Source organism: Scylla paramamosain, chromosome 1, assembly GCF_035594125.1.
Source record: "Scylla paramamosain isolate STU-SP2022 chromosome 1, ASM3559412v1, whole genome shotgun sequence".
Classification (NCBI taxonomy): domain Eukaryota; kingdom Metazoa; phylum Arthropoda; class Malacostraca; order Decapoda; family Portunidae; genus Scylla; species Scylla paramamosain.
In genome coordinates, this window is record NC_087151.1 from 30,631,021 (window position 1) to 30,658,520 (window position 27,500).

At 38.6% G+C, this 27,500-nt stretch overlaps 2 protein-coding genes across 12 annotated transcripts in view; both read left to right on the forward strand.

Annotated features, from left to right (window-relative positions):
- Positions 1-14,186, forward strand: part of LOC135103451 (FAST kinase domain-containing protein 1, mitochondrial-like) — a 31,445-nt gene extending 17,259 nt beyond the window's left edge. For 5 of the 8 annotated variants that reach the window (XM_064009779.1, XM_064009769.1, XM_064009760.1 and 2 more), the window contains 4 exons: positions 1,849-1,972; positions 3,665-3,778; positions 9,568-9,691; positions 13,661-14,186. In XM_064009779.1, coding sequence (XP_063865849.1) covers positions 1,849-1,972; positions 3,665-3,778; positions 9,568-9,691; positions 13,661-13,865 — 567 coding nt within the window. In that variant the 3' untranslated portion in view covers positions 13,866-14,186. Of the gene's footprint in view, positions 1-1,719; positions 1,973-3,664; positions 3,779-4,597; positions 4,660-8,640; positions 9,516-9,567; positions 9,698-13,660 lie in introns of those variants that run through there. The other 3 variants (XM_064009795.1, XM_064009792.1, XM_064009805.1) reach the window with 3 other exon arrangements.
- A 1,916-nt stretch (positions 14,187-16,102) lies between these two features.
- The window catches only part of LOC135103434 (uncharacterized), a 98,079-nt gene continuing 86,681 nt past the window's right edge, over positions 16,103-27,500 (forward strand). For 3 of the 4 annotated variants that reach the window (XM_064009645.1, XM_064009663.1, XM_064009672.1), the window contains exons 1-2: positions 16,103-16,259; positions 18,125-18,441. In XM_064009645.1, coding sequence (XP_063865715.1) covers positions 18,230-18,441 — 212 coding nt within the window. In that variant the 5' untranslated portion in view covers positions 16,103-16,259; positions 18,125-18,229. Of the gene's footprint in view, positions 16,260-16,389; positions 16,526-18,124; positions 18,442-27,500 lie in introns of those variants that run through there. The other variant, XM_064009653.1, reaches the window with a different exon arrangement.

The window sequence follows — 27,500 nt, forward strand, 5'->3', positions numbered from 1 at the left end:
CACATAAAGCTCTGTGCACTGTACTGGTAAGCAATATGACGATAGAATATGAGTATAATGACAAGCAGTAAGGCCATAAGAATGGGAGTCTGAGACACAAAGTTCAATTTAAAAGAGGACTGGGGAGAATGCATGGCAGGTAGGGGACAAGGGAGGGATGCACAGTTGTTTTCCAGCACTCACAAACTTGTTTCTTTGCATCTGAATCATTGTACATCACCATACAACCTGAATGTATTGATGGGAGGGTGCAGGAAGACGTGGACTTTAAACTTTGTAATTTTATGCGCCTCGGACAGAAGTTCGTATCATCAGATTTTTGTGCTCATATAAGGAAAATGGTCCCTAATTTATGCATCTCGTATTATTGGTTTCTTGTGAAATGGATGCTCGTATAACAGGACTTCCCTGTACTTTCTGGCCGGGACATTACCACAAATGTACTTTTTTGACATGTGTTTCTTTACTCCAGAAGTACCAGGAACACACTCATCACTATCACCAACCTTATACATCATTGTGTTATCAGTACAATACATCTCCTTTTAAACAATATATGTGAAACTTAAAGGTGTTGAGTAAACAAATTGTTTAAAAAAAGGGGAGGGGAAAGGGTTATCAGGGGATTTAACTTATTAAATTGCATCAATTTGTCGGTAAATCTATTTATTTGGTAAGTGAATTGTATTAATTCCTACAGTTCATTCTTTTTTATTATTCCTAACTTTAAACTTAAAATCTAATCCACTAAAAATGTAGAAAAAAAACAAGAAAAGTGGGGAAAAAATTCCCCCAATATTTAATTATGTGTGGTGTGAAAGAGCAATGCTGCCTTGTTGCAGTTGGGTTGGATTATACTAAAGTGAAAACATCGTGTAAATTCAATTAAATGTAATACATTTTAAGTCATGTCAAACTGAATTCATGTTCAAAAACTTGTGTAAACTGTGAGTCACCTGTATAATACAGATAATCCATGTAATATACATTTAACCCCCACTTCCCCCCCTAAAAAAAATAAATAAAAAAAATAAACAATAGGAGAACCTTTTGGATATGCATGTAGGCTACTTGCAACACAGAATGAAGAACACAGCATGGTGGTGAGCATCCTGGGCAATTAGTGTGTACCCCCTCTGGAGCCAAATGCTGATTGGCAGAACTCTCTGGGAAGGATGGGAGAATCTCTTTGGTCATAAATACTGCTCCAAGCAACACTGTTGGCAGTCTGCTTGGATGTAATAATGTTTTGCTAAATAAAAGTTTCAGCCTTACATCCATTGCCACAGGCACTCCACTTCTAACCATTAGAGGAAGGGTGAAAGTAATGCTATATGACAGTATCTGGACTTTGCCCAACTATTTCTTCACCTCATTTTGGACGCAGAGGCATCCACACACACACACACACACACACACACACACACACACACACACACACACACACACACACACACACACACACACACACACACACACACACACACACACACACACAACACACACACACACACACACACACACATATGTGAGTCATCATCATCATCATCATCATCATTGTGAGCTGTGAGAAAGGGTGTGATGTTACAGGTAAAGAATGAAAAACTAGTTTTCAAATAAGAAAGTGAAAAGAGTTTTGTACATGTAGGTGTTAGGTATTGTAAATAAATGTGTAGTGACAGCAGTGGTGAGACTTTTTTTTTTATTTTTATTTTACAGGAGTTGCCATTGTGAAGCCTGGACTTGAGAGCATTCACAACTTGTGTTTGCTCCCAAGGAAAGGGTCTGTACAAAATTTGAGTCTTAACAATACAGACATGGTTCAGTTTCACTGCCTCCTCCCTCCAGGCCACCTATCCACTGCGAGTGCGTCATATGCTCATGGAGCTGAACCGGGCTGTGTGTCTTGATCATCCTGAAGAAAATATTCCATGGTTTCATGAAAAGTATTGTGAAGATTTTTTGGAGACAGGTGAGTTTTTTTATTACCTGATTATATATATATATATATATATATATATATATATATATATATATATATATATATATATATATATATATATATATATATATATATACGTATTTTATACGTATATATATATATATATATATATATATATATATATATATATATATATATATATATATATATATATATATATATATATATATATAAGTATTTTATACTTTTATATTATATATATATATATATATATATATATATATATATATATATATATATATATATATATATATATATATATATATTTTTTTTTTTTTTTTTTTTTTTTTTTTTTTTTTTATTAATTAATTAATTAATTAATTTATTTATTTTATAGAAATAAACTAGACATGAACTATTTTTATCTTTAGGGACTCAGGCAATGGAATTTCACAGAGTGTATATATTATATACCCTACTTCTTCAGTGCAATGCTACCTTGTTATGGTAAAAATTATTTGGATATTTCAATAAGCCTAACTAAAGAGATTCACTGAGAGAAATCAGACCAAATCATATTCAAGTTAGGGAAGCATAGTATTGGCTCAGCCCCATCTAAGCATAACCTCTGCATCTGTATAGTAAATAGAAGTGAGTGGAGAAAGTTGAGGGAGTGTTTTTTTCCTGTGGTGGACTCATAATAGTTGCTGCTACTAATGATGGTAATGACTTACATTCAGTGAAGTATTTTATACTTGTGTTCATCAGTATCTCTGATGTCTCATTCTCCTGCCAACTCTGCCTTTCCATGTACATATTCCTTGTTTCCCCTTACATTATTTCTTTAATTTTTCAGTAGTGTATTCTTTCCTGGGGTGTATTCATTTCATCATCCTGACCTTAAAGTTGGCCTTGCTTTTGAACTCTCTCTCTCTCTCTCTCTCTCTCTCTCTCTCTCTCTCTCTCTCTCTCTCTCTCTCTCTCTCTCTCTCTCTCTCTCTCTCTCTCTCTCTCTCTCTCTCTCTCTCTCTCTCTCTCTCTCTCTCTCTCTCTCTCTCTCTCATTTTGGCTGGAATGTTTTGTATTTGACTCATATTTACTGTTCATACATCACTTTGACTATATTTCAAGCTGATGGTCCTGCAAAGGGAATATCAGAGACAAACACACTGATGTGTATGATGAAACACACACACACATACACACACACACACACACACACACACACACACACACACACACACACACACACACACACACACACACACACACACACACACACACACACACACACACACACACACACACACACACACTCTTTCAAGACTAAATTAAAATACATATTAGCTTCCAGTGGAAAAATGAACAAAGTTTCACTGAGTGACATAGATCAGTTGTGTAAGCATATCCACTCTCCACATCAGGGCCTGACAGCACCTTACCATAATAGATCCATCTTTATTAATTCCATAATAAGTATTTTTTTCATATTTTAAGTTTAGAACATTAATGTACATACAAGTGTGTCTGGTTAAAGGAGAGTGTTATGGCATGTGTTTTAAGGACATGTACATGACAGCGATTAGGAAACAGTACAAAACTTAATTGTACATATACTCTTGTTTGTTTTATTTTTATTTATATATTTGTTATTGTTATTTTTTTTATTCTTAATTAATTAATTGATTATTATTATTTTATTTATTTACTGTATTTTTTCAGTTCCTGTGCCAACTTCAGTATTCCACAGTGAGGTTCACCAGGCCCTTGCTCAACTAGTTGGAGGACCAGAAGTAGTGCGTGCTAATGTTCACACTCCATATTATTATCTTTTGGGTAAGAGTGAGTAATGTGTTGAATGAAACTTCAGTCTTTTTCATGCAAATTAATTCCACTTGCCTTCCCTATTAGGGGCATAATGATTGAATTGAGTTTCTGAGTTGTGACAGAGGAAAGTGGTGAATGAAATGCAGTATTGTTACATGTATTATCATGTAATATCTCTCTCTCTCTCTCTCTCTCTCTCTCTCTCTCTCTCTCTCTCTCTCTCTCTCTCTCTCTCTCTCTCTCTCTCTCTCTCTCTCTCTCTCTCTCTCTCTCTCTCTCTCTCTCTCTCTCTCTCTCTCCCTCCCTCCCTCCCTCCCTCCCTCCCTCCCTCCCTCCCTCCCTCCCTCTCTCTCTCTCTCTCTCTCTCTCTCTCTCTCTCTCTCTCTCTCTCTCTCTCTCTCTCTCTCTCTCTCTCTCTCTCTCTCTCTCTCTCTCTCTCTCTCTCTCTCTCTCTCTCTCTCTCTCTCTCTCTCTCTCTCTCTCTCTCTCTCTCTCTCTCTCTCTCTCTCTCTCTCTCTCTCTCTCTCTCTCTCTCTCTCTCTCTCTCTCTCTCTCTCTCTCTCTCTCTCTCTCTCTCTCTCTCTCTCTCTCTCTCTCTCTCATGTAGCACTTCCTATCCTATTCCCTTGCCATCCCCCTTTCCATTTCCCAAGCTACCTACACAGTTGACCCATTAATTTCCTCAGCACCCCTTCCCTTATATTTCACTTGACTCATGCTAGTCCTCCTTCCTTTTTCTGGGTCTCGGTATATTCTTTGTATTACATTTTTTCTTTCCTTCTATTTTTATATGCCTCTTAAAGATTTATGGAATATTGCTCATTATAGAGGGATTGCACGTGGTGTAATCACCAAGACCAAGACCAAGATCAAGACGATCAAGTGCGAAGGTCAGCCATTTTGAGAGGTTTATATTTACTGTAACTGAGTATATTAGCTGATTGCCAGCAACTTTTCTAAGCATTGTTCATAGCTATTAGGTAATTGGGTCACTTTGGGTGCAAGAACAAACAAGGGAAGAGTGGTGCGTCATTTTATTGCTTCCCAGTCAATTTGGAAATTATGTGAAAGTAAAGTTTTATACTGGGTTATCAACATTTCATGTTTTAATGCATATTTTTAATTTAATTAGTGATTATTTGAAGGGGTATCTTGTTTTATTAGATTTCAGCAATTTAGCAAACTAACAAAGTATTAGGAACATTTTAGCCACCATCATCAAGCAGAGAGCAAGAAATATAACAAAACCAGCTAAACACTGCACATTTTCTCAGGGTCTGAGATGTATCATCTTGGGACAAATACTATTTTTTTCCTCCTTATGTGACCTTACTCTGTCCATTCAAGTTATGCACTTAACATACCCATATATAAATCCTGGTTCATATGAAAGAAACAACCATGTTTTGATGCCAAATCTTAGCAGGACACTGGTGAAGATTGTCTGTTGACATCATGTCTCCCATTGTCTTTCCTGAGTTGCCACTTTCTTCTTTGGAAATACAACCCATCCTTTCACACCTTGATTCTTCTTTCCTGATATGTTAGTGGAATCAGTCACAGCAGATGTATAGACTGTGGTTTTATGACAGCACTACAAACTCAATCAGTCATAGCATATGTATTGACTGTGGTTTTACGACAGCACTACAAACTCATGTCTCCCTCCTCAGGTTAGTTGGGTGTTTTGAAGAAGTGCGTGTCTGGTATTGGGTGGGCCTTTTGTCTCCACACAGTTTCAGCCATTACAATATCTTGTCGGTACAAATAATACTTGCTCAACTCTTTTGGAATTTGCCAGATAAAACAGTCCTTGTAGAAACCAGTGGAAAATGTTTCAAACTAAATATGTAGCAGGAGACTAGAAATGAATATGAAAACACTGAGAACTTAGTTACAAGTATTTAGCTTATAATAACTGTTTGTAGAGTTTGCATCACCAGATCTCATGGATACTGTTAGCATAAACACTTAGGATCAATGTTTTGTAGCATCTGAATACAGTACATCAAGGTTGATCACAAGAGGTGGTTTTAGAATGTGCATCTCCAGAGAACTGTGAGAGCATTAGCAGACTTCTACATTAAAAGAGCCGGCAATCACTGGGAACTCAGTTCATAGCAAATACCCCAATTGTGTGTGATACAAGTGGAGATTTCCACATAATCCTCATGAGAATCAGACTTAATCCAAATGTCAAGGACTTGGGCTGCTGATTTAATGTGAACAGCTCATCAGTCTCTTGCACTTTTAATCATGTTATTCATGAATGTTCCTCTCATTTGATACTATCATTAATTTATTGGTCTAACAGAGAACACACCAGAAATAACATTTCCATGGTCATTAAAATTCATTTCCAATGTATATTGATTGCTTTGAGATAAATACTGAAAGTCAACTGATTTGGGAACTAGAGATAATACATATTCTCACTACAAATCTCACAATACCATGAAATATCTTATTGCAGTATCCACTATCATACATAACAAAAGGTTGGAGAGGTAGGGTCATTTACAAATACAGTTCTACTGAACATTTTGGTATAGTTACCAAAATTCTCCCTGAAGATGTAGTAATACTGGGAGATAGGGGGATTTCACATAAGTGACTTATTTTGGTGCTGAAGTAATTGTTCCAGCTTTCACCAGAGCTAAAAAAGCAGCTCATTATGATTGAAACAGAAACAACCAGGAACCTAGCTGCAGTGCATATTCATGTAGAAAGGGCAATAAGTGTTGCATGGCAAAAATATTCCATGTTGCAGTCAGTAATACCTATTAGCCATCTTCAAAATGCCACTACTGGGCTCACAACTTTGGATAAAGTAGTATGCATTGCCTGTGTGTTAACTCATTTATTTGCATCTTTTGTTCCATCAGGTTAATTACTTTGGTCATATCAAGATGGTAAAACATGATGAGTGAGTGGGGAAGAAAGAAAGGATTGAAGATGAATGAAGTGGATGGAATTGATTATGACAGAAGTAAAGGGAAGAGATAATATACAAGGAAATTACTGTGAAGGGAGCATTTTCCTGATACTCTTACCCTATTAAGTAAGAATCAGAGCCACCAAAAGCACTGATTTTAGCAATACAGTGGAAGCTTGGTTACTGAATGCCTTCCTTTTCAAACAAATCAGTTTTCAAACAAAATTTTGAACTCATTATTACTTTGGTTGCAGTACCATAGTTCAGTTCTAGAACAAAGTTACTTGATTTCAAATGTGAAAAGATGTAGCAAAAGCTGCCATTTTATTGTTCCTATAAATATTTACTTTGTTTTTATATATTTGGGGAGAGACACAGAGTGTAAAACAGTAATTCAGTCTTTGAAATAAAGTAAATGTGATCCTGTTGAAAAGCCATAATGTAAGCAAACAATTTTCAGCACTCAGAAGTTATCCTGAACCACCTGTAGCCATCACTACTGCACAACTGAATTTTTCTGGCAGTAAGTGGGTTGCTCCTTTCTGTGTCACTCTGTAAGGCTTCCCTCACTAGGTCAGTGACAAAGAGAATACCTGCATGAGCTAAACAATATCTTTTGATGAGTTCTGTGTTACTAAGTTAATTCAATACATTCTTTCTAGATAAATCATTTGTGAGCTGGAGATGTTGTGGAGTGGCCATTTTGACTGTGGGAGTGTCTGTCATAAGCCACTAAGATAGGATAGACTGGTGTCTGGGAACAGATTAATCCATTTTACATTGATTCCTATAGGGAAAAATAGTTTCAGTTTTCAGACATTTCGGATTTCAAATGCCATTCAGGAACAAATTAAGTCCTAGAACCAAGGTTCCACTGTATATATATTCTTGGCTTCAACATCTATAGTTTTAGCATAGTCACTTAGAACAAGAGATGAAGAAAGGGCATCCATCTCTCTGACTACCTCAAACCACAGAATAAATATGTTTTGTTTTATGTTCACTTTTTCCTCTCAAAATGGCTGACAGCATTGGCTTGGCAATGCTTGTTAAGAGTGAATCAGCATGACATCAGTGCAACCCCTCTGTGTAGTCTGTTGTCCACAAAGGAGCACATTCCAGAATCAAAACTGTATTTGTGTAGACCAGAAACTTATTATTTTTGCCTTCTTGTTGCTAATTATCTGTAGTATCAACCAGAAACTATTATATGACTTATCTTGATGTTGATTAATTGTAGTATCAGCCTGTAAGCGCCATACGACGCTTATTAATGTATTGTACTGGAGGGGACTGAAACAAGCTGTGCAGTACTCGCTCTTTGTATTCAGAAGCGGTTAAACCTGCGAATTAACATATTATCACCAATACTGAGAGTAACAAAAAGTAGTATATCATAGGAAACACAGGTATTGCAGTACATCATTGTCGTGACACTTCACATCGTTAATTCCGTACAATATAAATCAGTACAGAGTTACCTACACTTTAGCGGGTTCAGTCAGTTCTACGGATGAATACCACCAGCACAAACACAGCAAGTCGCCCTCTCGTTTGCGTGATCTGATGTATGTCATTATGTTACGTTAAGTGGACTTATAACACATATCTCTAAATCCTCACCGTTTAAGTATCTAATCATTATAAGTAGTCACGTTAATTATATTGACACACATCATCAAATCCTGTTACATAAGTATCCTAATACTATGATGAATACATACACAATGTGGGGAACAGGCGTCCTCTACAATGTGGGGAACAGGCATCCTCTTAGTTGTATGCAAGGGATTACACTTGGGGATTTACCGGGATTTACTCTCCGCGCCTCCCGAGACACGTCTAACTTGTAGGTGTGACTGTCGTGAAGTGGCTTTGGAGTGGGCCCCGAGATGCTGCTGGGCCCCTACAGCATATGATGTTCATTATGCTGCAGGTGTGTTATCAGCGCCCACGCCACAACAACCGACCCGTCAATGAGAGAAAGAGCTGAGAGAGCAAATGCAACGCGTCCCCTCCCTCGGCCCTGCGTTCCCCTCTCACTCTGCTGTGCTGGCGCGTGGGCGCGCCCTACACTCCATACACTACTCATGACACTACTCATGTATAACAACTAGTCACTACAAATAAATAACACTAACAAAGAAAACATAAAATGTCACGCCAGAAAACATAAAATGTCACACCAAAATGTATCTCTAGCCGTTGTGTAAGTTGTGCGTATACGGCGGCTACACAGCCAGAAACTATTGTGTAGCTTATCTCCTTTCATGCTGTAACTTCTGTTTGCATAACAGTAAAAAGGTATGAAATGTAAGCTGAAAAGTTGTGATCTTGCTACTTGTCAGAAGTGAAGAGCTAACAATCATATCTTTCTGTGTGTGTGTGTGTGTGTGTGTGTGTGTGTGTGTGTGTGTGTGTGTGTGTGTGTGTGTGTGGGAAGATGTATGTAAATATGCATGTGCATATTCTAAGAAATAAGAAATTGTATAAGCCACATCCTGAGGGGTAAACAAGATGACACATGAAAATAGGTAGTTTAAGTACACTTTCACTAAATATATTGTATGTGTTGTTGGCAGTATACCTAGGTGTAATACTTACTGCTCTTGGTTGATCTTGTTATAATTAGCTACTGTATAATCTTTATCACTTTCTTTTGGAGTAATCATGAGTTTTCTTGTGCCTCCCATTGTTGCACACTCCACATTTCACCAACAGGAATATTAATGATAGCAGAAAATATATATTTTATTAGATTGCTTCAGTATGATGAAAGATGCATAGACATTCTAATGCCATATTTTAAAATTTATTTTATCTATTTATTATTAGTATTTATTTAATTATTTTTTTTCTTTAGATTTTGAGTTTGTGTTGGATGGAAGCAGTAATCCAGTGCCAGTAAAAGAATATGCTCCCTCTACCCCAAGAAATTCTAAGAGTCAGAAGAAGATTGCTGTAGAAAACAAACATGGACATAGAAGGTTAGCATGATACTTTATATTATCAGATTATATTAAATCTGCACTGTATCACTAAGAAAACAAAATATTAATTAGGATATCTTTGGAATCTGTATCCTATTTCTACCTCTTGAGTTTCTCTACTTTTTTAAAATTTAGTAATTAACCCAATCCTTGGTTCACCCATGAAATTATCCATTTTTGGTATGAGATGGTTTTGTACCAGAAAAAAATTTTTTTGTGGTGTACAACAAGCAGGGTTGGAAAAAAACCTGGGAAAAAAAAAAAACTTTTTGGGTTATTGTTTTTTTGGGTTTTATTTATTTTTTGTTTATTCTTCATATTTATATGTAAATCAGTTTACATAAACAATTAAAAAGTAATCTAGAGTGAAATTAAAGGTTTGAAGTTTTTTTTTTTATCATGTGGCCAAGAGCAATAAGAATATAATAAAGAAAAGACCCACTGAGGTGCCAGTCCCCGAACAGAATAAAAAACGGTCTTCAAAAATTAAAGGATAAGTGTCTTGAAACCTCTCTCTTGAAAGAGTTCAAGTCATAGGAAGGAGGAAATAAAAAAGCAGGAAGGGAGTTCCAGAGTTTGCCAGAGAAAGGAATGAATGATTGAGAATACTGGTTAACTCTTGCATTTGAGAAGTGGACAGAATAGGGGTGAGAGAAAGAAGAAAGTGTTGTGCAGTGATACCATGGGAGGAGGGGAGGCATACAGTTACCAAGTTCAGAAGAAAAGTCAGCATGAAAATAGTGGTAGAAGATAGCAAGAGATGCAACATTGCGGCAATGAGAGAGAGGCTGAAGACTCAGTTACTTAGAGGAGAGGAGTTAAGATGAAATGCTTTGAATTCGACTGTGCCTAAAAGAGTGGTATGAGTGAAACTCCCCCATACATATGAGTGAAACTCCCCCATACATGTGAAGCATACTCCATACATGGACAGATAAGGCCCATGTACAGAGTTAGCAGCTTGGGGAATGATAAAAACTGGCAGAGACAACTCAGAACCCCTAACTTCATAGGAACTGTTTCAGCTAGAGATGAGATGTGAAGTTTCCAAATTAGATTATAAGTAAAGGACAGACAGAGGATGTTCAGTGTAGAAGAGGGGGACAGTTGAATGTCAACAAAGGAGAGGGGATAGTTATCTGGAAGGTTGTGTCGAGTTGATAGATGGAGGAATTGAGTTTTTGAGGCATTGAACAATACTTTGTTTGAACAATACAAGTTTGCTCAGCCCAAATAAGGAATTTTAGAGAGATCAGAAGTTAGGTATTCTTTGGCTTCCCTGTGAGAACTGTTTACTTCCTGAAGGGTTGGATGTCTACAAAAAAAATTTGGAAAAGTGCAGGGTGGTATCATCAGCGTAGGAGAGGATAGGACAAGAAGTTTGGTTTAGAAGATCATTAATGAATAATAGGAAGAGAGTGGGTGACAGGACAGAACCCTGAACATTGTTAATAGATTTAGAAGAACAGTGACCGTCTACCACAGCAGCAATAGAACAGTCAGAAAGGAAACTTTAAATGAAGTTACAGAGAGAAGGATAGAAGCTGGGCAGTTTGGAAATCAAAGCTTTGTGCCAGACTTCATTAAAAGCTTTTGATATGCCTAAACCAACAGCAAAATTTTCACCAAAATTCCTAAAAGAGGATGACCAAGACTTAGTAAGTAACACCAGAAGATCACCAATAGAGTGGTCTCAATGGAATCCATACTGGCAATCACATAGAAGTTTGTGAAGCAATAGATGTTTAAGAATCTTCCTGTTGAGGATAGATTCAGAACTTTAGATAAGTAGGAAATTAAACCAATAGGATGATAGTTTAAGGGATTAGAACGGTCACCCTTTTTAGGAACAGGATGAACATAAGCAAACTTCCAGCAAAAAGGAAAGGTAGATGTTGATTGTTAGAGTTGAAAGAGTTTGACTAGGCATAGTGCGAGCATGGAGGTACAGTTTCAGGGAACAGTAGGAGGGACCCCACCAGGTCCGTAAGCTTTCCGAGTGTTTATACCAGCGAAGGCATGGAAAACATCACTGCAAAGGATTTTAATGGGTAGCATTAAGTAGCCAGAGGGTGGAGGAGGGGGAGAAACAAACCCTGTATCATCCTAGGTAGAGTTTGACCAAAGAGTTCAGCTTTAGAAATAGATGAGATGGCAGTGGCACCATCAGGTTAAAATAAAGGATGTTTTGGGCTGGGTGACAGAAGTCACGAGTGAAGTTAGATCTTAAAAGATTTTGACACTTTCTATTGATAAAGAACAGACACTTGTTTAGGTCATGCTGATATGATATAGGTTGGTCAGGTTTAACAAAACCTGTGTTAACTTGTACTGTATAGGAAATGAATGGGTCAGGCTTGACTACTTTTACATTTTTTATATATATGTACATATATAGACCTTATTTATCAATAAGATATAGAACTAAATTTTGATAAGTAATTTTTTTTTTTTTTATGCCAACCCTCACTACAAGTCATGTTTTGTTTGAACTGATGAATATCTATTATGAATGCATTTATTTATGACATTTCTTTGTCCAGCTTTACTTGTATGTAAAATAGTTATTAAAAACATATATTAATAATTATTCTAGAATGACCTCTTACACCTGGCTGGCATCAAAACACAGAATTTGGTGGAACAGTAGCAGCAGAATACTTATTTTTGCCTTATTCTACCTTCACACATCAGCCAGGACCAGAGATTAAGAAAATGGACTTAACAATCAAGTCTGAGGATCATCTCTGAATGAATATTCTGTCCCTTTCCATGTAAACAAAAATTGTGTGCAGGCAGCACAGCTTTACCTCAAGATAACATTAATGTTGCTAACATGGCCAAACTCCCTGATCTCTAACACATAGAAGTGGGAGTTTGTTATGTTATATAGGTACTATTTTTTTTTTTTATGAAAAGAATACCTCGATATAGTTTCTGGCTTATTTGATCATGAAGATAATGAGGTATTTAACTAAAGAATATTGTTTGGTTTTCAAGTTGATGGGTTCAGGTGAATGGGTGCCTGAGAACTGATTAATCTATTTCACATTGATCCCTATGGGGAAAATAGTTTCAGTTTTTTAATATTTTGGATTTTGAATGGCATTCAGGAATGAATTAAGTTAAAAAACCAAGGTTCCACTGTACTGTCTTGTAAGAGGATATTGAATGACAGTACTGAATGAATTATGTACATTATTTACCTTGATTCAAAATTACATAGAGAGAGAGAGAGAGAGAGAGAGAGAGAGAGAGAGAGAGAGAGAGAGAGAGAGAGAGAGAGAGAGAGAGAGAGAGAGAGAGAGAGAGAGAGAGAGAGAGATTTTGTTCACTAAAAGCTGCCTACCCATCTCATTTACAAATCAAATGGACTCTTACATAGGTATACAGTTTCCCAAACTACCAATCCCACACTTGCAGGATGGAGAGTAGCAGGCAGGGCTTAGCATATGATGCAATCCCATCATAAGGTGAATTGACATTACCTCAACAGTGATGATGGTTGATGAGAAAAGAGCTTTTGTCTAAAATCTTTCAGCCAGTGAAAAGAGTTCTCTTTTGAGGATAAAATAGGGCTATATGCTGGGCCAGTGCATATATGAGGCATGTGTGTGCATACAGTACATGTGTTTGTGCATTGGCTCAGCTTAGGTGTGTAATCTGGAGGGAAGGTGCACAATGTGGATGGAGTTTCAGGTTTTGATGACTCTGTGATGTGGAAAAGCACATGAATAATATGGAAGGGATGCCTGTACTTGAAGTTATTGATAAATCACTGCTGCACTCTGTGCTAAATTACAGGGTATATATCACAATTACTTGTGAGTCTGGTCCCTTCCACTCATTTTGTCTCATGTAGTATACATATTATTGCCTTTTTGTTGTGTTAGTAACAAGTTGTTTAACATTTATACCCCAAACTACAAGATATGATAATAGTCTAACAAAAGTGTGCTTTGTCAGGGTGGCTGTAATCTTACGAAGGGAGAATCACTACTGCACCAACAGCCGCCAGCTGTTGGGCCGACACCAGGTGGAGTGCCGCCATCTGGAGCTGATGGGCTACACAGTGGTGGAGGTGCCTCACTTCATCTGGTACTCCATGGCCCATGCCACACAGGAAGACAAAATGCAATACCTCAAGGATCAGATATTCCCTGCAAGATAAAATATAGCCTACTTGATTGTTGTTGAGTGATAAAGCTACCTCACTTTAAATTCAGTGTGTTCACTGTATGAGAAAATACCATTATTATTATTATTATTATTATTATTATTATTATTATTATTATTATTATTATTATTATTATTATTATTATTGTCATTATGACATCTGCTAAAAAGTGCTCTGGAAAAAAGTTTTTGTCATCACATTTAGAGTATTTATTGTATTTCCTTTTTTTTTCATGAACATTTGTTAATTATGTCTGTAGATGTGTACATATTTTTATACAAAATTCTTCCAATCAGAAATATATATAGAATATGAGCTGATACCTATTTTATAATCCTTTTGATATTCAGAGAGTGAATTTGTTTATAATGACAAAAGGTACATCAAAATACATGGGTGAAAAAATTGGGTTGGATAAGAATCATAATATCTGCAGGACAGGAATTTTAAGTGAAAGCAAGTAAAACCTTCAAGAAGGTAAGTATATAATGACTGCATATAAGTCACAGAGTGTTTGGAAGAGAGGAAAATACTAGTCAGTTATATATATAGTATCTGTCTTTCATTTCATGCAAATAGCAAGGACGGGTACTTGTATTTTTTATGGTGCTTTTTTATGAAGAATTCTTCCTTTGATATTACATCAAAATTTGGTAGTCCGGTGGCACATCTTTGCACACTAGTTTATTTCTGAATATCATAAGAAAAATTCTGAAGCTTAGGCAAATATTGTTATTTAAATTGTAGCTCAAGGTCTTACAAGCACCTTTATACCCTAACTTCCAGCTCTCAATACAAGTTAATGCAATTAGTCACTTAATCAGTCAATACCAAGATGTTCCCAATGAATTGGCTGTGACAAGGTTCCATTGGGCAACAGCCAACTGTTTTCCAAGGGGATAGAAGATAAACATACTGGAATGATTGTGACTAAAGAAGGTTCAAGTGATAGATTTATGCTATGGTTATATGAGCAACAACTGATGCTTAATGGCTAGTTGGGCTGAGATATTCCAGTTATCCCAGAGACAAAGCCAGAGACACACACCTGCTGACACCTCACACTATAGTTAGGCTTGCTTTGACTAAGGTGCCTGTGAATTTATCTCAAGTACTATGCAATTGTTTACAACATGCCTCAAAAGTATTCAGGTAACCTAAGGATTTGTGTCAAAGAAGGGACATCATGAAGACATACATCACCATGAGAGCCTCCAAATGAACCTTGACTATCCTACCACTTCCTTAGTACTGTAGTGTAGTACTAAATTACATGGTAGTGATAAATATTTGCAGTTATTGATGGAAGCATTCACTAGGAAGTGTATCATTGTTACTAGAGTCGGACTTCTTGCATTCAGCTTTTTGGTATGTACTATTCTGTAGTCTTTCTTTTAAGTCAAGGATGTAATTTGGCAAACATGATTTCTGTTAATACATATTCATTCCACTAATCTTTTGCTATGTCTGGAAAGCAGAATTTCTTATCACATCTTTATTCAGATTTTTTTGCTGCCTTGATGATTGCTATCATGTCTAAGTTATGTACTCATTAATACCATAGTTTTTCTTTGCTTTCAGAACATTTATATGCTATGATCATATTGTCTTCTTTCCACTAATGTCATCTATAGCTGATCAGAGTCTACTAAGTCTCTTCTCTGACTAAACCTCCCCCCCTCTCTCTCTCTCTCTCTCTCTCTCTCTCATAAGACTTTTCTAGCTACTGTGACACTATGAACATTGTTCTTTTGAATGAAGGAATTATCTTCAACATTTCTTCATTTATGCCAGATCTCTTTATATTATTTCAAAACTCTCTTACGTTTATTTTACGAAAGTTCTGTTGTTGAGAGAGAGAGAGAGAGAGAGAGAGAGAGCATAAACAGCCAGGAGCCACAGAGGTCGATCGATTGATGTAGTTACCATGAAGCCCACATGGGTACATCTCTCTCTCTCTCTCTCTCTCTCTCTCTCTCTCTCTCTCTCTTATCATTTTGACTTCATAAACATAGTACCCAGCAGACACACATGGCTGCAGAGATGTAATTTGTCGTTTCATTAATTTCAGCAGCATCTCTGAAGTCCCATTACTAGTTGCTTCACACTACACTACAGTCATAACGTGTGTAATTCACAAGACATCATTCCTTGAATGTCGTGAGAGGGATAGCAATGTTGCCAGTTTGGACAGGCAAGGTCCAGCTAGCCATCCCACTCCACTCGAGTGGTTGCCCACAGGCCACGCAGCCACAACAGCGAACAGTCATTCACGGCCCGGCAGTGGGCGTTGGCGGACGTAGAAGTTTCGTTGTTCCCTAGTGCCTATTTGGTGTGAAAGAACGCTTTGATTTTTACATGTTTAAACTTGGACTTCTTATTTTGATGGTATGTGAGAAGTCTAGTTGTAATTTATGGTTTACAGCAGTGTTGTACCACTCTATGAACATACACTACTCTTGAGCGTGGTGATTATTGAAGTATGGCGCGGGCGGGAAGGCTGAGCTGTGCTGGGTTGAGGGAGAAGGTGGTGCACAGGATGATGTGCCCATTCTCTTTTGTGCGCGTTCATGTGAACAAATAAGTGACAGCGTTGTTGGAACACATCCCCTCCGAGTGACATCCGCTGTCATCGTGTTTGAAAATCCCCTGAAGTTTGTGACGTAGTTGAGATCACTCGCATTAATAGTGTATACGTGAAGTTTACAGTGTAGTTTCTGTATTGAGAAGTGGTGAGGAGGTGTGGTATGGACTACCTATTGACTGGCTGGTGGTGGCATCAGTTGCTCCCTGAGTGATTGCTGCTTCCTGCCCAGTGATGCCTCCCTCAGTCCCGCGTGTGGTGTGAGGAAAAAACTGCCCGCTGACATCCGCCAGCTACATGTGTTGTTAGATATTATTATTATTATTATTATCAGAGTTGTAGTGGTTGTAGCGGGTAATGTCAATAGTTGAGTATATATGAGTATACATACTTCGCGAAACTTTGAAGAATATTGAGGGCTACGTAATAGCCCTTTCTTTCCAAACACACACACACACACACACACACACACACACACACACACACACACATATATATATATATATATATATATATATATATATATATATATATATATATATATATATATATATATATATATATACATACACTATATATTTTGCTGTAAATCATTATCTATAATTTTCTATTCCTGAATCTTGAATATAAGTATGATGCCTTTGGTAAAGTGATGGGCAGAGATACATAGTACTTTTTTTTTTTTTTTTTGCTTGTAGAAAGATTGGGAATATTGAAGAGTTTGGACAGAAGTAACAGAAAGGAAATTGAAGGAAAGTAGATTAAAGATTGCGGGCAGACCACGTTGCTATTTTTTAAATGAAGTCGTGTATGACTCTGTGGTATGTGTGCACATAGTACTTGTAAGTGAATATATATATATATATATATATATATATATATATATATATATATATATATATATATATATATATATATATATATATATATATATATAGTGATTGGTCAGCTTAACCTGTGACAAAAAAAAAAAAAAAAAAAAAAAACAGGCAAAGAGGGAATGGGACAGGAGCAGACATGAGAACAGATGGGTAAATGTTTCACATAGATTTATTAATTATAGTCGGAATACTTAGGTTTTCTTTCTGCCAATGATGAGATATGAATTTATAGTAAGGTCATATAGTATTCAAAGTTTATAGTTTTATAATTGTGTGAATAATAATACTGTGGTGTCTCAGTACGCTCACTAGGATCATACGGCTGTAAAATTTCGTTTAGGGTGTTGCTAAGTTTTGCTAACAGGCGTGTCAACAAGATCTAAATCTCTACTCACACACAAAAAGTACCGATAGCTATCATGTTTGTTTGGCTACTTGTGGTAGATCTTAATGATGATAGCATGATTAAGTAATATAAGGAGCCTTCGATGAAAGCAGGCACGTTACACACCATTCTGCTACTGGCTTTTAAAATTTCAGTATAGTATTATGAAGGATTTAATTTCAAATTGCAACACATAATATTTAATGTGTTTGAACCTCACAGTAGAGGCTATCATGGCCCAGTTGGATGCCTTTCCCCGTCACTAAGTTTTCTGCCGAGTGTTGAACCAATTTACCCCGGTATGACAACATATGAACCTTTGTCCGAGTCAACTTTCACGAAATGCCAGAGAAGTGTGACATCTGGGTGTGGATAATTATTGATTGGAAGTCATTTTTTACAGTAACATTATTGAAAACAAAAGTGGGTGATTTAGGCGTGTTAAACTATAAATGCAATAAGAAAGCCCACCAGTCCTTGAAGCCTTCCTCCTGATGTGGTAGTGTTCATGAGACAAGGTGTCGCCATGGATACCTCAAGTTCAGACGAGCAAAACACCTCATTGGAGAGTAACTTCAGCGAAGAAGCAGATAGCTTGGCACTGAGGCGGGCAGAGCGGCCATCGCCTTTCACCCTGAGGTCACAATGCAGCAATCACCGGTGCCCTCAGGGTGCAGGGATACTCTTCCGCTCCAGGATCAGCCCTTCACCCAGCAAACAGTGAGTACAGCATTACGAGTGTGATGAATATTTGCATGCTCTGACGGAGGAAAAAAAAAAAGAAAAACAGGCAAAGTTAAGAATTTATCAGTGATTGGGATGAAAAGGGAAGATGTTGGCTGGCTCTTGCATTAATTAAATGGACAGACTAAAAGGGCTGTGGTTGTAGTTGCGTCCGTCATATAGTAGTCTACTCATCTCTCAAGCAGACAGCTGGTTCGGCAATGGTTTTGACTACCCATGTAAGATCTCTTAGCCTTTTTTTTTTTTTTCTTATGTACAACCAGTCAACCAGATGTTCCCAGTGATAGAAAAAAAAAAAAAAACAGTAATGACATGAACAACCTACGTGCCAGCCAACACCACTGATCTACCAACATTATGCGCTTCTGTAGTTTCTCCTCTTTGTGGGAGAGTCTCGGCTATTTATTCAGTCTTTGAGGCACACACGTTTGTTGTCTCATTGACAGATAAATATACCAGATAGTGCGAAATGGGACATATTTGGCTGAGGTAGTCTTTCTACTCACTGGACGGTGGTGACGAGTAAGAGCACCGAGATCACCACATTATGCGGATGTCACGAAAAAAAAAAAAAATGTTATTCACGGTAACAATGAAAAGAAATTAGGCAGAAAACAAAAGGAAACGTATGAAATATCCCAAAATAAGAAAATATGACGGTTAGTACCACAAATAAACGATGATAACAAAGTAGAAGGTAAAAAGAAACTAAGATGTAAGCTTTCATTGAAAGAAAGAAAATAACACCCTACTAGCAAAAAAAAAAAAAAAAACTAAGTGAAAAACAAGGGAAAGAAGAAACGTACAAACTGTGAAAAAAAGAAAGAAAAAAAAAAAACGCGCAAGCTGTCAAAAATAGAAAATGTCACAGTAACACACACACACACACACACACACACACACACACACACACACACACACACACACACACACACACACACACACACACACAGAGAGAGAGAGAGAGAGAGAGAGAGAGAGAGAGAGAGAGAGAGAGAGAGAGAGAGAGAGAGAGAGAGAGAGAGGAGGTAATAGCAGGATAGAAGACAAAAAGAAACACATACATGTTAATAGGCGGCGTGTTGCACGAGAAGTGTGTCGTAGCCTTGACTAGTCACGGTGCTGAGAACCTCTAAGAAAGATGGGAGGACAAGACCAGTTCGTCGAGAGGCTTTACGTAAGCAATACGAACTAAGGTGGCAGGTGACGCCCACTTGAACTAGAAGACGCCCTGCGCTCACTTCCGTCTCCTGCCTCGCACTTCCGCTCCCTACGTTGTAAGGGATGTATGTTGAACTCGAGATCATGGCTTGAGTCACTGGGGGATAATGTAGGAAGCCGAAAGTTCACGGGGAGGAAAGTAAGAGTAATGCCAAAACCGGTGTGCGGTTAAACGTGATGTGCAAGTATCAGTCCATCCGCTACTAGGTATCTTCCTTTTCTTTTCTCTCTGCCATAATCAAGTACGAAATTTTTGATACATTATTGTATTAGTCACTTAGATAATTTTGCAAACTAGGAAAGACAAAAATAACCTCCAGTTCTCTATTTTTCTGTCCATGCAAGTAGCCTTGAATGGTATTTTTAATGTGAGCAAAGGGCGACTATATCAATAAAAGTGATTTAGTAATGGGGTAAAAGAGTGAGTTTGATCGTTTGAACACATGGGCGAGCGAGACATGGCGGAAAGAGCACTAAAGAAAGGGTGGTGGGATCATTAGAACGTGTGATGAGACTGCCAGTAGTGAGACAGGAAAAGGCATCTCGAGAGAGGATAAGCAAATCTGAACTTAAAATGAAAGTCGTATATATCGGATCCGAGTTGTGGTAACGCGTTGTTTGAGAGGTGCGTATGGTGTGTACTCGTATAATGAGGACAGTCAAGCAATAATATGGGCTACGCTGAAGGCTTGCCACGTATAATAAGGGAGGTAATGATGAACTGTGAGATGATGGCAGTAAAACGCAGCATCCCCAGGCACTTTGCACAATAGGTAATTTTTTTTTTTTTTAGAAAAAAAAAAAACGGGGAAGAAATGTCACGGGTAAATGTGCCACGGGGAATGAAATGACGTTAAAAATTATAAATAAATAAAAAAAAAAAATGCTGATGTTTCGAATATATAAGTCAGGTTAAGTCAAGAAATCAAACGGTAAAAATTCGTAAAAAAAAAAAAAAGGTATGCCATTTATCCATACTGAAGGATGTACCAGTTTTATTTATTATTTATCTTTTTTTTCATAATTCCTAAATAGGCTGTTTGATCTCACACTACCATTCCATACTAACCACAGTATGAGAGAGAGAGAGAGAGAGAGAGAGAGAGAGAGAGAGAGAGAGAGAGAGAGAGAGAGAGAGAGAGAGAGAGAATGATCTACAGGAACTAGGTATTGTTTTTGAGGATGGGTTTACGTCTGTATCGTATTGGACTATGGGTGTCATTCATCACCATTAGAATAACCAGTGTACCGGGTTCTCAGCCTGGCAACGGGAAATAAGCAACACCTAATTGGTCTAGTGTGTCATGTTTCATGTGAGGGTGGTGAGTGGGAGGAGCCGCGCGGGTTAGGTGCCCAGTGGTGGTTTTATACCTCGTTTACTGTATGAGTTTAAGAACAGGGAATGCTCCTCCATTGCTGGTCCGTTACTTGTCTACTACTGTCCATGGCGTGTGTCTCTGATTCAGGAATGTGGTCTTAAAAAGAATAGATCAATAAATAACGCAGAAATGTTACAGTTAGAATTATGCAGTGTCGGGTACCTTTTGAAATTTGAATTTTAGGAGGTGCACTGTTATTCTCTCTCTCTCTCTCTCTCTCTCTCTCTCTCTCTCTCTCTCTCTCTCTCTCAAGTGAAGAATTTATCACTATCAGTAAGAGTGAGCAGCTTCCAAGTCTTCTGTCAAACACTAGAGTGGAGAGAGGATGCATGTCGGGAAGCTCGGGGGAGTCCTGCTTTTTGTCTGTGGTGGCTGGTGGGCTGGTGGCCTTGACGCTACCGTGTCTGCCGAGGCCAGCCATACAGCCAGCCATGGCTGTTGGGTTCGATCTTATGTAACCAGGCCGCGGAAGAGGTTGCCACCATGCAATACCTATGAATGACGCTTTGATCTGAAAGGCAACTTTTGCTTTTTTTTTGTTTAGATCACAGTTCAGTGCAGTGCGTAGGGTCTGAATCCCCTTGTCTTGGAAGAATGGGAGTTGGTAGCTGTCATGAAATCCTAACTTCATACTGCTTTTATGTTATTTATTTATTCATTAATGATAATGATGATGATGATAATAATGATAATGATAATAATAATAATAATAATAATAATAATAATAATAATAATAATAATAATAATATTATTATTATTATTAGTTTTTGTTGTTGTTGTTGTTGTTGTTGTTCCTTTTAATCGTGATATTTCGACAGGATTACCCATATGAACGTAGTATCGAGCCCAAGCTGACCTAGCAGGAAACACACACACACACACACACACACACACACACACACACACACACACACACACACACACACACACAGAGAGAGAGAGAGAGAGAGAGAGAGAGAGAGAGAGAGAGAGAGAGAGAGAGAGAGAGAGAGAGAGAATATATAGTTTTGAGGTTCTGGATTTATTTTTGAGGTACATTTAGACTTGTTAGCTAGTACTTATTATTTATAACTTGCAACTCGACGGGAAATACGTAGTTTCGCTTCTCACGTGTTACGTCAAGTGTTTTCAGTGCGTTTCATCTACTGAGGGATAAGTACTGCATATCGCAAGGGGTTCCAAACAGCAATAAACAATTTGGTGCTTACTGGGCTGTTTTAGTGTAGTGTAGTGTATAATAGAAAACTAACTACAACATGAAAGAGGAAAAATTGCAAGTATACCACTGTTATTGTCTGTTGGGGGGGGGGAAGTTTAAAATGTTTGTTGGTATATTGTGGTGTGCTTGTGTAGTGTGGTGTGGGGGAGAGGATGGTGAAGATAGGGTGGTGTAACGTGTAAAAGTGTAGGCGGGGCGGTGACATGAGAGGGGCGTCGGAGCGGTGCATGGGTGGTGCGGTGGGTGTGTCCTGTTGTGGTGGATCTGTGGCTTCCCTTCCCAGGCTCCCTAAAAAAGCTTCTCATCGTCATGACCCCCGCCACTTCCCACCCGCACCTACTACTCAGTCTTATCCCTTATCCCGTCCAGACTCCAACTCTCTCTCTCTCTCTCTCTCTCTCTCTCTCTCTCTCTCTCTCTCTCTCTCTCTCTCTCTCTCTCTCTCTCTCTCTCTCTCTCTCTCTCTCTCTCGTGTAATTTTCAGTTATTGCATATTTATCGATGCGGGTCCGAAAGGAAGCATTGTACTACATACAAGTCAGTATTTTTAAACGTTTCAGCGTCTCATCTCGAATACTTTAAGCAAACTATAATTATAATGGAAGTAAATAGTTTTCTAGATCGATTTCGTGATTGCAGTGATAATTCAACACTAATTATGCATCACCAATAAAAAAAGAAAAAAAAAAAAACGATTAATAATCCGTGGGCTTTGAAAATAGTCCTGTCGAGATTGCGAAATGTTTAGGAACTCTATCAGGACATGATTATAGTATACGTATACTGCTTTGCCTATCACCCGCTGTTCATACCGTATTCTGCAACACTTCAGTGCCGCATCCCGACTACTTTCAAGACGCTCCTGTTGAAATTACACAAGTTTTTAAGAGACTCTAGTGACAGATTAACAAGATTTCCACATTATAAACAGGAGAAACACCGCTTGAGAACACGGTTAATTTCTGTAGCTTTTGATAATTGTCGAGGTGAGAAAAAAGCGTTTCAGAATACGGACCTTAGTTGAGTGTAACATGCAGCCCTGTCCATCTTACGAATAGTTGTGGGAAGTCTTCTTGAGGCTCCGTGGTGTTGTGTTTACGTGATTCGATGTCATTGATCCTACGGCGTGCCAGGATTAGGATCACAGTCGCTGCCAACATGAGCAAGAGAAGAAAGGAAATAACTCCGTTTTCACGATTTCGCTCACCGCCTTTGCACTACCTTGCAGTCTTCCTACCACCCTTGCTATACTTTGCCATCGCCCCATTTACCTCCCTACAGCCTCTCCGCCCACCACCCATCCATTGTCTCCGCCCGTAAATATCAACCTCATGCTCCATGACTCACCGCCGCATCCCAGCTAGCCACCGTGCGGGTGTTATCATGTTTGGTCGGAGAGGACCTAACAGCGTGTAGTGAATATCCTGGTAGTGTGTGCCCATGACTATGTGGTTCTTGGGCTGAATAGTCTTTGTCTTTTGCAAGATTGTTTGTTGTATAAATGTTAGCATTCTTCTTTGATCACTGTGTGTATGTATGTATGTTTTCCCATTTCTTGATAGTGTTTATAGACCTTGATCAGTCTCATCCCTTAGAAATAACAATAATCATAAACATAAAAAAAAAAAAAATGTATTTACGCATTTATCTACCGACTTCGGAAACAATAAGAAAGGTTAACCCGTGAGAGGAAGCAGCCGAAATTGAACTCTTGACAAGACACTCAACGTTCACTTCTTAAGTCACATCATAATGATCTCAATGGTTCAAGTGGAGTTCCTTCGACCTTGTACTACTTTCCCTCCACTGCACATAGACATGGCAGGGAATTGTACATATATAGAAAGCTTGCCCTTGCGGTCTCAGTCTATCATTATTCTGCGTAATGACTTTTTAAACATAATATGAAGATTATCAATTATTCAATCTGTCATTATGGGGACATGTCATATAGCCATGGGGAACCTCCAGTCTGTGGGACTGTTGTGTACCAGGACGTAGCCCCTAGCCATATTTCACGGTAAATGATACATATGTCACTCATGATGTGTTGGAGTCACGTTTCGTCCTTTCCCTATGGTAGTAAGAGGTCGATCATGACCTCGGAAACATTTTTAAATTTATCTCTTGGTATGTAAGAAGGAACAAACGGTTAATAATCAACCACTGCAGAATCTGACTTGGTCGTTGTACTCCTATGGTGTGTGTGTGTGTGTGTGTGTGTGTGTGTGATATTTTGGTACACGTGGGTTGCTGGGTCCATCGGTGGCGTCTGGCAACACTGCCATTGATTCAGGGAGCAGCCATGTGATGCCCGTCCCCCTGCCTGCCTGGCCTCACCACCACCTCGTCCGAGACGAGGCTGACGCGTGTCGTGAGCCTGCCTCCATCTATAAAACTAATATAATTAAATTAGCCAAGAACACGGTATCCATCCCTGTTGCAGGGTGGAGGCAGTGTTGGCTGGAGTAAGCAGGTTTGCGGCCCGTAACGTGAACAGGAAATTTCTCGAATTCCTTGATTTTTTTTTTTTTTTCATTCGGAACGCTGGAATTTTAATCGTCACTATATACATTTGATGATGTATAAAAAAAAAGTTCCAATTAGCAATAAGAATACACTGAAACTGGTCAATAAAAGATAGGTAACTGAGTTCACATGAACAAACAATACTTTACCTCACGGAAATCGATGTCATTACCTGTCTGGGCTCTCCAGACCATTTGAGCAGCAAGACAAATGAAGTTCCAAGTTCTTCTTTGAGTGGCCACTGCGAGCCACAAGGCAAGAAGTAGTGAGCCATCCCCAGTACATAGCACGTCGCTCTTCGCATGACCTTGACTTTGAGGACCTCGCGAGACCATCGTTTAAGTGACGTTTCGTATCCGCTGTGACAAGGCCCTGCCAGCTCTGGACTTTGCGCTGTGATTGGCAGTTTTGTGCGGCGCAGGAGGTCCGTCACCGTTCCAGCTGGAGACAGTGAAGCAATAGTGGATAATTTACGTTAGACAAGGAGTTGCTCGATACCTATAGTGACACAAACACCACTTGGCAACTGTTGTCAGCTGTCGAGGGTGGCAAAAATCAATAATAAATGGAGGGTGACGATGTTAGTGATGCGATGAGCAGAATGAGCAGAATCGTCCGTGCTACATGTGATGAACATGTCGTACTGATATTTTGTTGACGTCACCCGTAGCAGAGAATTCACGGGCACTGTAAAACCTGGAGAGCAAAAATGAACTCCTTACCAGGCATTGAGTAGATTATACATTTTCTTGTTGGTGGCGGCAGAAGCAGATAGTGAACATGATGGCGGCGTGTAATTTGATTGATTGATTAAGAAAAAATAAAAAGCCCCGCAACATCGTGGTTATATTGCGCCGAAGGGGGGGAGGGGGCGCTTGGTCAACAGAGCCAACGGGCACCGAACCCTCCGATGACAGACGAGCCATCGAAGAAAGTGGCACCGCCGAACAGGCTTCAAGGCGTGTAGGTTGTAACACAATCTGATTAAGGTTTAAATGTGTGGGTCGCGCGCACGCGTCTGTGTGTGTGTGTGTGTGTGTGTGTGTGTGTGTGTGTGTGTGTGTGTGTGTGTGTGTGTGTGTAAGTACGTACTTATTAAGGCCTTGTGAATCTCCGCTTCCACCAAAAATAAATAAAATGAATAAATAAATAAAATAAGCAGGAAAATGAATTAATAATAGGAATTGGCTTCTTTATTTATGGAAGTGTCTGGATACTTCTGTGAAGATAATTGGTCAAAAAATGAAAGGAGTTTTATAGTTTACCAGAGAGAGAAAGAGAGAGAGAGAGAGAGAGAGAGAGAGAGAGAGAGAGAGAGAGAGAGAGAGAGAGAGAGAGAGAGAGAGAGAGAGAGATACACACACACACACAACACACACACACAGAGAGCGCTATTTAACAACATATTATGAAAATGTTAATGTTTTTGATCACCAGCCCTCAGAGTTTACTGCTAGTACTGCTGCTGCTGCTGCTACTACTACCACTACTACTACTACTACTACTACTACTACTACTACTACTACTACTACTACTACTACTACTACTACTACTACTACTACTATTACTACTACTGTCGTAACCCTCCTCCTTACCTGTAAGGGAAGGCAGAGGTTACGCAGGAACTGCACTAATTCTTTATATAACAAATACTACAAGGTTTAAATCCAGGTCACCGAGAGTGAAGGCCGGGGTTCTCACAGTGGAGTAAGCCACAAACGCAGTTCAGAAACGTTAACACTATTTATTAACCAGTAGTTAACACATTCCACGATACTCGCAAGCAACGAAAGACCAGAATTCCACCACATATTAAAACATATAATGACCTTTCGATAAATCTTGACGTCACTTTTCACTTTACGTTAGCAAGCTTTTATCGACCAACTCAGGTCATTCAGTAACATATAACACATTAACATGTAAGGACACACATAACCTAATCACATAAAAGAATAATCAAATGTAACATTAAAATATTAGCACTACATGCGAAGTGCCACAAAAGATATTAAAATCACTCTTCAAGATTCAGCATTATATCAACACATGGAAAATGACAAAATATATGGGGAACACAGTATACTGAAACAACATTTTAAATCGAGACACACAAGGCACTTAGGAAAAATCTTCTAAGTATTACTTACGACCAAGACGAGGCAGAGAACGACTAGGAGCTTCATGGTGCTGTCGAGTGGGAGCACCTTCCAGGAACTTGTAACATTCCACTCTTGGAGTCTAGTTAGGTCTAAGAGAATCGTTCGCTACTTCGCCTTATATTCCATTTTGACGACGGCATCGTCGACCTACGTACATTGCTATCTACTACTACATAAGGAGTTATCCTTAAGGTTCAAAATCTAATTAGTTAGTACACTCATCTCTTCCTTCACTCCACACGATCACCAGGATACTTATACTGCACTGTAGGTGCGTAAGAAACATGTCTCGTAGGGAGTATATGGTTAACCACCTTTACACGCGAACATATATGGTTTTTCTATGTCCTTCTAGTTCGTGCATTACTGAAGTGTTTTGTGAAGTCAGCGACTGTAAGGTAACTTGATCACAAGATTGATTGCGAATAGGCTAAGTCCATTAACTACACGGCCTTAGTCACCTTTACTCGGCGCTCGGGTGCCTCGTCATCAGGGCAGGCACTGTCTTGTTCGTGTGACCAGGGA